The sequence below is a fragment of the Salvelinus alpinus genome, chromosome 27 (genome assembly GCF_045679555.1).
Source record: "Salvelinus alpinus chromosome 27, SLU_Salpinus.1, whole genome shotgun sequence".
NCBI classification, from domain to species: domain Eukaryota; kingdom Metazoa; phylum Chordata; class Actinopteri; order Salmoniformes; family Salmonidae; genus Salvelinus; species Salvelinus alpinus.
In genome coordinates this window covers 26,465,521-26,478,342 of record NC_092112.1, presented here as the reverse complement: position 1 = coordinate 26,478,342, position 12,822 = coordinate 26,465,521, and the positions used below count along the sequence as shown (strand labels likewise).

General features: G+C 42.8%; 1 protein-coding gene across 2 annotated transcripts in view; it reads left to right on the top strand.

The window, feature by feature from the left end:
• The first annotated feature begins 1,055 nt into the window (after positions 1-1,055).
• LOC139556260 (sodium/potassium-transporting ATPase subunit beta-1-interacting protein 2) overlaps positions 1,056-12,822 on the top strand; it is a 173,437-nt gene continuing 161,670 nt past the window's right edge. The window contains exon 1 of one of the 2 annotated variants that reach the window (XM_071369988.1): positions 1,056-2,445. In XM_071369988.1, coding sequence (XP_071226089.1) covers positions 2,412-2,445 — 34 coding nt within the window. In that variant the 5' untranslated portion in view covers positions 1,056-2,411. The remainder of the gene's footprint in view (positions 2,446-12,822) is intronic. The other variant, XM_071369989.1, reaches the window with a different exon arrangement.

Below are 12,822 nucleotides of genomic sequence, written 5' to 3'. Positions count from 1 at the left end.
AACACAATGGGCTGACCAAAAAGACTATAGATAAGCCAAGCCTAGCTCAGCTATCTCCATTGTTATTGGCTGCTTTGTATACCCTACACCACCTTCCTATACGTTTGCCTCAAATTCTTTATGACAACCATCCAGCTTAAAAGTTAAAATATCACAGCAATTCAGTGACAGATCCCAAGTGTTGCACCAACAGGCATCTGGTCATGGCAGATAAAAACATTTCCAGCCTTCTCTATATCTCTGTATGTATCAGTTTCATAGTTCGTTTAAGGAAACGATTCTGAGATTACAATGGAGGAGCTATGCCACGAGTCTTCCATTTCTCTCTAAAAAAATAATTCCAAGGAGGATGCATGGATGCCACTAGTCATTACCCACAGGATATCAGACAGTAAATACATGATACTGTCACTCAAGATTACCACAATAATTAAGCCATGTAATAAACACCACTACTGCTGTTTGTGTTTTTGTGTGTGTGTGTGCGTGTGCGTGTGCGCGTGCCTGAGTGAGTGCGCGTGTGTGCGTATGTCTGTGAGTATGTGTGTGCTCTCTCTCGCTCTGTTTGTGTGTATACTAGAGAGGGAGAGAGAGAAAGCGATAGAGAATCATAACTGTCCTTGCCAATCAAAAGACATGAGGGGGAGTATACAACATGAGGGAAGAACAGGCAAATTGTTTTACAATGTACCCATTAGTGCATGTTATTTTCAGAGGCCACTTTGGAGTCATATGTGTTTGGCTCATGGGTTGAACATGATGTTTGGACATGATGTTTGGCCGCAGGAAGATGGAGGGGGGGGGGGGGGGGGTGCCGAGGAGTATTTTTCTCCACTAATACATTTTTTATTTTATTTAACTAGGCAAGTCAGTAAAAAAAAAAATCTTATTTACAAGGACCGCCTACCCTGGCCAAACCCTAACCCGGACGACGTGCCAATTATGCGCCGCCCTATGGGAGTAATAAAGGCCTAATTCACAAAATTCAGTTTATCAGGGGGTGCTGCAACAACCTTAGCACCCCTACTTCCGGCGGTATGGTTGGACTTGGAACAGCATGTGCATGTCTTTGGATGAAACTGTCCGCTAAAATTAATTAAATTAAAGGCTTGTTAGTATTGCCCTATTACTATTTGGCAACATCAATAGGCTAACCTTTTTTTACTTTCATTTAATTGAGGTGTTGTTGTGGATGACTCTCTGTCATCCTGATTTACAAGTGATGAATCAAAAGTATCATTAGTTCGATATCACATCAACTCTCTGCCGTTGACGCCCAGTGCGAATCGGAACGGAGGGCTGATCCAGTGTATTGAGTGATGGCCAGGTCCTTAGCTGCACTCTATATCTCATCTCCGGCTCAAAGGAACGTAGCCGCTTCCCTGCGGTGTATAACACTGCGTGTGGTTCATTCAATCTGGAGCGTCGGATGGTGGGGCTGGCGACCGCGCAAGGTGAACCGCGTTTCTCTTTTGTCCGTCTTTTTACTGCACTGTCTGTCCTACCGACAATATCTACAGTATATGACCGGGATTCTCTATGTGTAAGTGAACACTGTTACATGTCCAACAAGGGACAATCAGCGGTTATGAAATCCGGACGAGTGAGGATGCACAGTGCTGCTGAGGAGGATACTAGGACTGTGTTCAGCACCACCGATTTTGGACATAACTGAAATTCTCATATTCGTAGCATGCCTCCTATGAGAGAGCTTTAAGCAGGGAAGATAACGGCGGACTGCTTTGAATTCTACATTGTCCATAGCCTTTCTGTGTGAAAAGTAAAGGGCGCGCGCTGTTTAGTTCAGTTGCAGACTGGGACCCGAACAAACCGACCGTGGAGGGAGGAGCGATGAGAAGAACCCCATCGGCTTAAAGAACACTGGCTTTCTTTGTTTCTCAGCAAAGGAGCCTTTCAGAAATAGCCTGACACAGTTCATTTCTTCAAGTGGCCACTGTGTTCAGGATAGGATACTATTCTGCCTAGTGCCCACTGGCACTTTATTCTGGACCATATTTGAATGGATTTTTTTTATAGAACATTTTCAGAGGCTTTAATTTTAGTTTATGGTTTATCCCTGGACTGCTCTGACGTATAATAACCAGATAATAGGCCCAATTCTGCTAATTAAGAGCTGACCGACTTTCAGAATTTTGAACAGTTGGACCCGTATGACTAATTCAAAGTTCTCCACTATTTTTTGAGACATAATATATATTATCAAATTGTTTGGCCAATCATAATTTTCTTCATTTATTATTGCCTGAAAAGCACGCCGCTGTACAGTGTGGTCGCGTCATTGGAACTGCCCGGCCGACCAGCTGAGAGATTCGGGGATTTGGGAGTTATAGCGACCCACGTGGAGCGGAGATCCAAAGTGGACAGTACACAATGGGTTGTTGCAGTGGCCGATGCACCCTGGCCTTTATCTGTGGCATGCAATTGGTGAGTTTATGATATTAATTATTACATGCGTAATGGCTTTCCTTATGGGGAGATGCGATGAGGGTGATATATAGCTACTTCCCTGTACAGTAGCCAACTGCGGACATGCACTCCTAAGTCAACTCTTCAGCCCTAAATCAATAACTGTATGGTTAAGATGGCCTGCAACACCCTTGCCCTACGACCGAATCCACAATTCAGAGAGTGGATCATTCCCGGGGGGAATATGATCATTTCGAGCAAAAGGGACGCTCTCACGCATCTGCTCCTCCGGGTGCTCACTGACTGCACGCATGAGAGGCTTCTTACCAGCTGTACCACCTGGGACAGATGCCAGGGAAGCATGGTGATATGGCGGGGATGGGTTGTGTTTGTGAATGGTTCCACTATACAGTCGGATAGTGAGAAATGTCCAAATAAACCTAACTCCACGATTTACGATTTAGTTCACCAGCGACTAGTGTGGGCGGTTTGAGCTCCGACGTCACATAAAATGTAGTTTATGTAAAAAAAAAATTACTGATTTCAGCACCCAAATAATAGCCCGCAATTACAAACTACAGTGTTCTTTGTAATTGCGGGCTATTCTTTCGGTGCTGAGATCAGTCGTTTTTTATTAAAAGAAAAACGTTAAAAAGCTCCAGTCTGCCCACACTAGTCGCGGCTCAACCCCATGGTAAATCGTGGAGTCGGCTAAGAGCCGTGTAGGATTATTGTGGAATTAGATGGATTGCAACTGATAATGCAATCATCAATGACTCAAATGTACTGGAAGTGATGCTAGTCAACATACTGTTTTCTGGGTAACATTATCACATTCAGTGGCTGATGTCAGGTGAGGTGATGGAATATTATTGCAGGTGTTCAGGTCTTTTGGAGAGGCAAGTAGCCTAGTACATGCCTCTTGTTTCACCACTCATCAGGATGTCTTTTTTATCATACAAAAATGTGACCTTTAGCCTACAGTGACTCACTGTCACTTAACTGATAGTAGGTGGTGGTGACAATCTCAACACTATCCACCAGCTGGTATCTATGATAAATCACCCTAGCGTGATAGGTCACATGACATTCCAAGTTTTGTTCAGCTTGTCCCTTAAGCATGTGCAGATGGCTATACATGTCTTATAACATGCCCCTGTTAGCGAGACTCAGCCGAGTCGTGGTGGGCAAGGCCACCCCCTTAGAGTCTTAATTACAGCTCACAGTTCTCCTGGCTAGAGACCTAGCTATGGGTCTGCTCTCCTCACATGGTTACTTTTACAGAAAAGGATAAGCCACCTCCTTTCTAAGAGGGCTTTAGTCCTCTCTTAGCACTTGAAAAGGAAAGATTTGCAAGTATATTTGGTTGTAGTGAAAATGTCTCCGTATGTGTTACTGTTAGTTGACTCAAACTTTTTCGTATGTTCTGATGAAAAATGTCGGTGCTCCACAGACACTGTGTACCTGTTCTGTACAGTGAGTGCTGTTTGATGTGGGAGATTTCAGCAGAGATCACAGGACAGCTGTGTCTGAAAGACCACTCTGGAGTTGTTCTGAAGCACTGATACCTTGGCCAACCTCACCCACAGATATCCCTATGATCAATGAGCTCTCATGCACACAGAGCTGGAGATGACCTTTCCCAATCCTCCTGACAGGCTGCATTTAGACAAACACTTACTGGTCCTGTGTAGCCTACCTACTGCACGCCAGGGTTGCTCGCTCCCAACACATCTGTGGTGTCTCAAAGCTGCAGTAGGAATGCATCCTTTTCCAATAGGCCGCTTTTATCAGCAGCAGCAGCAGCAGTTACTGTTTTGTTAATGCTCTGAAGCAGCAGCTGTATTTTTGGTAACAGACTCCTCTAGTCGGTAGGAAAGCCCTGTTAGGCTTATCTAATCATCTGTGCTTTTCCCTTTAACTCGAGCTGACTGCTTGGCCTTGGCTGATGTCAGAACTTGTAAACTATTTCAAAACCATTTGATATGTAGTCGTATTATAGCATTGCAATTATGCACCAAAAAAATAGGCCTCATTATTATTGCAATATATGCATGTGCCTTGATTAGACCATTTGAACTTAACAATTTATCATGCTGGGTCTTTCAAGCATCGCCTATCACTCAGGATATTTGTAAGCACAACACTTAAACAACATAATGCTCTCAAAACGACTTCAAAGGGACAATTTGTTGTCCAACCATATGATCCATGCTAAATAAGCATGAGGAAAAGCTTTTAAAATTGTTTAATAACCACAGTTACATTTTTCCTTTTGTTTGTGCTTCAATCTGTGCTTCAGAATGGATCTTAATATGGGGCTAATTCACACAATACCGAACAAGAATTAAGAGGAGATTGTGCTGTTCAAGTGTATCTGATTAAATGACCAATTATGAAATGAAATGTTACACAATGTAGGGTTTATTGACCTGTTTTTATCCTGCTTTTGAACCTCTCAGTTATTATTCGGTTTTCATTCATTACCTCACCATGTGCACGTTGAATTGCTGTATAGTTTACAGTGTATTTCCTCTGTCTCTAGGCTATTTTTGTGATAGCTTAACCTATCAAGTTGGCTTCATACTACAAACATTTATCACGGTTAATGTCCCATTGCTGGTATGTTCCACTGAAAAAGCTTCACACATTTACATTTTCATACATATAAGTAAATATATGTTAAACTGTTAAATATGCTAGCTTCTCATTCTACCCCCTGTTGGTGTTTCTGTGGGAGCAGAGATAGCAGATCAATATGAATATGGTTCCTCAGAAGTGTAAATTAGCCAGGTTCCCCAGCTCTTATTGTATCTTTGTTATCTGATAGTGAAAGTTAAACACTGCCATGGCTCATCAGCATCTGCTGGAAAGGAAAGGCGTTAACCATTGGAAGTCAAGTTCCTCTGTTACAGCTGGTTACGACCACCAACGAACTACAACTCATCCCCCTGTGTTGTTATGGGATAGTCTCATTGTTGTATGATGTTGAAACAGCAGCCGGGTGAGGTGGCTGCTGGGAGGAACAGTAGATAGGAAGCTGTTGACCAGATGGTTGCAGTATTGGACATTTAAAAAGATAATTGGCCCTAAGTTCTTTGATTCTAGCTTTTTATATCAGTGAATGTTAACTGTGTGCGTCACCCCTAGACATGCCTGTAGGCTAAACAAAGACAGCTGGGTAGACCGTGTGTGTGGCATGAATTAAACTCTATAAAGCAGTCAATAAATTCCTAAGGAAAGCTGTTAACTGTCCAGAGCACTTACCCTATACTATTCTTACATCTGAAATAGGGGACATGAAAGCTGGGCTATGTTTGAAGATGTCATTTCCTGACTGATGTTGGCTACTGGCAGCTGGTCTCCGTGTGGTTGCTAGGTGTGGGAGGTATGAACTTCTGCTCTTGATGGAGCTGTGGGTCTCTGAGGAGGGGATGGTGTTCAGGAGGCCTGCTCATTTACATGCCCTCCAAATACATTCAATCACTGTATGTAGTATTGTACGCCGTGTTTCCACAACACATTGGTGGTGTGGAGAAACATAAAGAGCTATTATATCTTTCATATCAGTGCATCATTACTGGAGTATTTAGGTATTTTCTGCATTTCCATTAAGGTATTATGTTCAAGTAAACTAACACTCAAGTCTAAGTCAAATTATGGGAGGGGCAGAATCTCCAATAGACTAATTAAGTCGAAGCAAAAAGCCTCGAGGTACACAGCAATTACAGCGTTATTGACCAAGTTGGTATTGCATTCCTGAATGAGCTGTAGTTAGTTATTTATGGTCCGTTTGCTGTAGATTATTGAAGCAGGGCAGGTAAACAATTGGAAATATGTGTTTAGACTGATATTGTAAACTAATTGGTCGGGTGAATAGTAAATGGACATGTCTTTATAATTAATCTGGAATCGAGTCTGAAGAAATGTATCCACTTATTTTATGTAGTGAACTCATCATGTTGATGCTCTTTAAGGGCATCACGACTCTATTCACGACTCCAAGCCTACAGGATGAGATATGAGATGTCACTTACCTCCACATCCTCTACACTACCTACTCATTAACCATATTCTGTGCTTATCTAGCATAAGAAGTTTCTGCCGATGCTCAATTTGACATTTTTGTTAGGATTGGTATGCCTACTTTCAGGTATATCCATTAAACGTTCATCCTGACAACGTGATCCAAAGCAAACATCTGGAGGGATCATAAAAGAGCATAGAGGAGATGCATCTACAAACTGGGCCCTAACAGTCTTGGTGGAGAATTTCATTGAATTTAGGAATCAGAATGCGAATTCACTCCAGAGATGGGGAAAATTAAGGATCAATCCCTGATCGTGATGGCAAAGCCATGTCTGTAGAATGACTGGCTTAAATTGTCCAAATTCCTCACCTCAGGACCCATATTTGTCTTCTGCTCTGCAGTCCCAGACCTGCCAACAGCACACTTATATGATATTATAGGTATTAATGAATATAGCACTGCACTGGCTGCAAATGCATAATTGCATTTTGTCTCCGCTATGTTTACCCTGTAATCCATTTCATACATTCATTCTTGTCATGGAGTATAGCCTAGCAAGTTTCAGTGGTAGGAAGTTAACTTCTCTGCATTTCTGTTGAATGTATTTCATGTCTTTAGGGATAGCATCTGTCTAAATCTATCCACTGGTGCAGTAGGCTGTTGGTTTCATTTTTTACTGGCTGTTTTTCTCCCAGTTGTAACATACTAAGCTGGATTTATGCATTTGGCTTCCAACACAACAAGGCTTTGAATTAGGCCCTGACAGCAACACTTTATTGATTCCGATAGTGAAAAAAAGCAGGTTGTGCGACATCATTAGCCAAGCAAAAATCAGTCAATAGCTACAAAGTTGCCATCAGCTGGCTCGGAACATGACTTTAGGTTTTCAGCATTGACAGATGGGGGAGTAAGTTGGTGGGTAAATTCTCTCTCAATATTTACTGCCTGGCTTGCAAAACCCCCTGCGTTTATCCAAATGGAGAGTTCGGTTTTGCCTGGTTTTGTTTTTTATTGTTTACCCCTTAAGGTGAAAAGCTTCTTGTTCCAAGTGAACCAGTACAGTATGCTTGTTAGCAGATCAAAGGATCATTTATTTATATAGAAATATATGGGAGTAACTGCAGAGTTGTGCCATGTTTCATTAGGTTTTATTGGCTTATGAGTCTACTAAACTATATCCTGAGGCTATTTGTAGTACCACCACTAACCATATTATAATGTAATAACATCCCTTGATTAGATTCTAACATAGGTTATTACAATGAATGCATTATTTTCCGCCACGCAGTCCTATCAGATCCAGACACATCCCTTCAGCCTTTACACCAATTTTGCTGAGGGAACTAACACACTGTAAACCCCTATGCTACTCTCTCAGCTACCTGTTCTAAATTGATTGACTCATCCATCCCTTCTGCACAAATTATAGAGATTACATAACGTTAGAGGAGCGGTGGCTTGTTTCTCAGCATTGTCTGCGAACCTCTGTAGTGACTGAGGCATTGCCAGTCGGTGGTCTATGCAGTCAGAAAGATGAAGGTAAATAGTGTTTGCAGCTTGAGAGATGAGAGGTACATGTCACAGAAAGCTGCCTGTCATGTAAAGAAAGTCCTTGATGTGGAGAAGAGCAAAATCAATCATCTCCCTGTACTGCCATTGATATCTAAGAAGGCAGAAAGATTGAATGACTCTTCAAAATGTTATAAATCCCTCAAATCTTAGCAAGACCCATAACTATGAGTGCTGTGAATATGTGTGTGGGGGGATCTCGTCACTCTAGAAAGTTTATGCCCAATGCTTTTAACCCCTAATTTTACCTTAACCTATCCTCTCATCCCTGTCTATCTTGCTGACAGGAGAGATGCCTTCAGTACATACAGTAGTACAAGGACAATGAGATGAACCCCGGTGCTGCTGTCTGTTTGTTAGGGTAATTCTCCATTGAGCTGAAATATTTAAAAAAAATGACAGTGTATCTTAGCAACAGCAAGTAACAGGCAAGAAATGCAGGCAGCACAATGTGTCTAACTGCAGAGGTATTTAAATTGGACACCCAACTTCTGACAGCTGGACAAGCTACTAAAAATTCCAGCTTTGTCTGACAACAGCACTGTGAGTTAGGCGTTAACTTTTGATAACTAAATGCAGTCTGCCAACCAAAGTTGTTATTCTACCCTGCTCAATCTCTTTCCGGCCATTTGACTGTTGTCAGAACGCTGTGAAAATGCAATGAAAGCATGTGGCTCGGTAGAGTGGCTATGAGGCAGCGAGGCATGTGAGAGGCGGCTGTAGAGAGACGAGGGCAGGCCTGAGTGACCACAGGTCTAAAGGCACATCAGAGGCATTCTGCAGGGTCATTTTGGAGGACCTTGGGGGATAAACAGAGCTAGCTGCTGGATGGGGATGGGATGACTAGGCTAGTGGATGACTGATTAAGGCCAGAGATAAGTAAACATGGCGCTGTGGATGGGCACGTCCACGGCTCTGAGGACAGCTCTCATTACATGGGGTTTGACCTCAGCGATGAGCCTTGAGTGCGGGGATGTAGGGCAGACACCATGTCTCTGTGAGGACCTGCCTGCCTGTTTATTAGAGGGATGGATTGATACGTAAACAGTGTAGCAGTGATTGGTTCAGAGATGCTTAGGAACAATGACAACTGACTGTTCAAGAGATGAGGGGCCTGTGCCATGATGACATGTCAAAGAATGTGTTATATTGTAGCAATAAGGCACGGGGGGTGTGGTATATTGGCCATGCACGCCGCTAAGCGGAGTGCCTGGCTACAGCCCTTAGCCGTGGTATATTGGCCATGTACCACAAACCCCTGAGGTGCCTTATTGCTATTATAAACTGGTTATCAACGTAGTTAGAGCAGTAAAATCTATGTTTTGTCATACAAGTGGTATACGGTCTGATATACCAGGGCTGTCAGTCATTCAGCATTCAGGGCTCGAACCACCCTGTTTATAATGATACTTTTATGATGTGAGTCATTTTTATTTTGACAGAAAGCTGTTATTTTGGGGGAAAAATGTATAGTTATTAGATCAATATTTTAATGGACTGTTTCAAGCTCCAGTTGTTACCTATGAATCTTCTCCTTAAAGCAGTGTTCCCAAACTTTACAATCTAATAATAAACAGCCTGTTCCCCATTAAATATGAATACCGGTACCCATAGTGCCTCTGCATAACCTGTCTGCTGTGTTAAATCCCTGGAGATGTTCTCTCTGACTGCAGCGGTAAAACACTGAGTATGTAATCCCATTGAGACCAAAACAAAGATGCTTATATGAAACAAGACATGGCGGGGGAGATGAGGGAGAATCAAACCATGTAACTGTTCTTGTAGCCACTTCTGTGGTGTGTATGTGTATGCATGTGTGTGTTGCGTGTGTGTGTGTAGCTTAGAATGAAAGGACTGCGTGTGAGAGGGAATATTACTCAGCGGTCTTTGTAGGAGTGAAATCACAAGTATAACTCAAGGCATTGCGTGCACGAACTTGGCTTGTGTGAGTTTTCACTTACTACCCAGATATTATAATGAGACAGGGTGATGACCTTCACAAACAACAGCCCCAGACAGCCTGGGGAGGTAGACTTGTTATCCCGCTCCTCTCACTAAGCTTATAGATAATGCCTGTCTGTCTGTGACAGTACCAAGCTAGATTGGTCTTGCTCTGTGTAGCTCTCTGGTTGTTGAAGACTGATGTATGACATCCAATCTCCCGCTGGAGGAAGCCAAGGGCCCCAAGACTGCCTCTGTGTCTGTACTGTGCCTCAGGAAATAAGCAGGCCTCTTTTGTCATCATGTGGCCCTCATAACGTCTGCTTTGGAAATTCTGTCAAGGTGGGGGGGGGGGGTTAATTGATAGTTTGATTGATTGGTTGATTGGCTGGCTGGCTGGCTGGCTGGCTGACTGATTGATTGGTTGATTGATTGGTTGACTTATTGGTTGATTAATCGATTGATTTTGCCAGTAAAAAAAACACATACACACAGTACATATATTTTTAAAACATGACAGGGATAACACAAAAAAGGCAGAGACTTATTTCCATTGTGGTCCATAAATTCCGTGGTGCAAAAACATTACAACATTAGGCTACACACATTACATAGAGATGTGAAGAGAAAAAACATTCTACTGCTTGATCATTAGCCAGAGGTTTGTACTATACCGAAGTCTACCAGTTCTGTTTGTTCCAGCACATAGGCTTCCCTCCTCTACATAGTTTTAGCTGTGATGTGTTTTACTGAGCAACAAGCAGATTATATACTGTATGAATTGATTTAACCATATTACATTACTCTGTTCCTAGTCGCTCTGTAATCCTATCCTATTCTTTTTCCTGCTGTTGTATTGCTTTAACACTGGGACTAAACTACACACCACACAGAGTGTACTGTTTCAGCCAGCAACTATCTGGATGTACTCTCTTCATGCTCTGTAATGGAATCTGTAATCTGACTGAACCTAATCAGTTGGACTACCAGACTTTAACAACGTGAGTGTACAAGTAAACACAGTCATACACAGTCTGACGCGTCACTCTCAGAAATGCCCCACATAAAAACCTACAACGACGGTAGCAAACTATAGTTTGATTGATAGAAATGGTGAGAGACAATATTTGTGAAGCCCGTTATGTCAGGTGTCCAATCCCCATACAATATTTTTTATGAATGATGGAAGCGGCAGTAATGAGTGGGCCGACTGGGCTCTCTCACACCTCTGCAAGGCACTTACGCTGATTGTCTGTGCGGCGCTGGTAACCCGATCATGGCTGCTCATAATGCTGTGCTGATGGTGGCGGTTGAAGGACAGATGAGGGTATAATGCCACGCGCATGGCTCCAGGTTGCCAGAGCTGTGAAAGCAATTCCAACGTGTGATCTGTCAATGAGCAGGGGATCAGATGCAGGGCCAGGGTCTGGGATGGGGCCAGTTAGTCAGGGTCAGCAGAGGTCAGCCAGCTTGTCTGCCAGTCACCTGGGTAACACCCTGAGATGGCTTCACTGTAGCCCAGAGGTCCTAGTGCTGGCCAGGTCTGGACCCAATGTGTCCCATATTGATTTGTAGGCTGTGATATGAAAACCTAGTAAATGCCGCTCTGCTTTGAGATTACTAGATGGTCAGACGTTCTTTTTATAAAATCATGAGCTTACCTGCAAAGTGTCCCTTTCAATTGCAAATACTATTAGGTGCTTTCTCCCAGCGTTACAGTATGTGGAGGAATTATGATATGGTTTCAGTGCAGGGCTGCTGTAAGGGCCTACATAAATCCCTGGAATCCTGACCAAATCCTTTGATTCTGCCGAGTCTTTCAAAGGAATCAACAGGGTTCCATCATAGCAGATTTCAGTGCCAGGGATTTGGCTATATTTCTGCCCAGAAGCCCACCAAAGCGCTGCAGAGCCAGGCCTAGCTATCGTCATGAGGTGATTTTTATGGAGGGGTTATGGGATTGGAGTACTGGTTACTCAGCGCTCACTCACTCTGATCGAATTGGTTGTTCCATATAATTTCAGCAAGCAATGACACCCACCATTGTTCTGAAATTGTTTCTGTAGTTAGAAACAGATAAGATTAGCATTCTTGCAACATTATTTGGTTGAAGTACACTGAGTGTACAAAACATTAGGAACACCTGCTCTTTCCATGACATAGTAGACTGACTAGGTGAACCCAGGTGAAAGCTATGATCCCTTATTGATGTCACTTGTTAAATCCACTTCAATCAGAGTAGATAAAGGGGAGGAGACAGGTTAAAGAAGGATTTTTAAGCATTGAGACAATTGGTCTTGATAAGATCGTCTGCTAAATGACTTAAATGTAAAAAATGAAGAAATTGTGTGTGTGTGTGTGCCATTCAGAGGGTGAATGGGCAAGACAAAATATTTTGGTACCTTTGAACTTGGTATGGTAGTAGGTGCCAGGGGCACCGGTTTGAGTGTGTCAAGAACTGCAACGCTGCTGGATTTTTCAGGCTCAACAGTTTCCTGTGTGTATCAAGAATGGTCCACCACCCAAAGGACATCCAACTAACTTGACACAACTGTGGTAAGTATTGGAGTCAACATGGGCCAGCATCCCTGTGGAATGCGTTCGACACCTTGTAGCGTCCATGCCCTGACGAATTGAGGCTGTTCTGAGGGAGTAAGGGGGTGCAAATCAATTTTAGGAAGGTATTCCTAATGTTTTATACACTCAGTGTATATTTTGATCTCTGAAAAATCAAGCTAATTGATTGCACCCAAATTGGACATTTTCATTTACACAGTAGGATTTAAAGAATATTAAATAAATATAGTTCCTAACATCTAGTGGTCAGAACCTGGTAATATCAGGATGTAGGATGG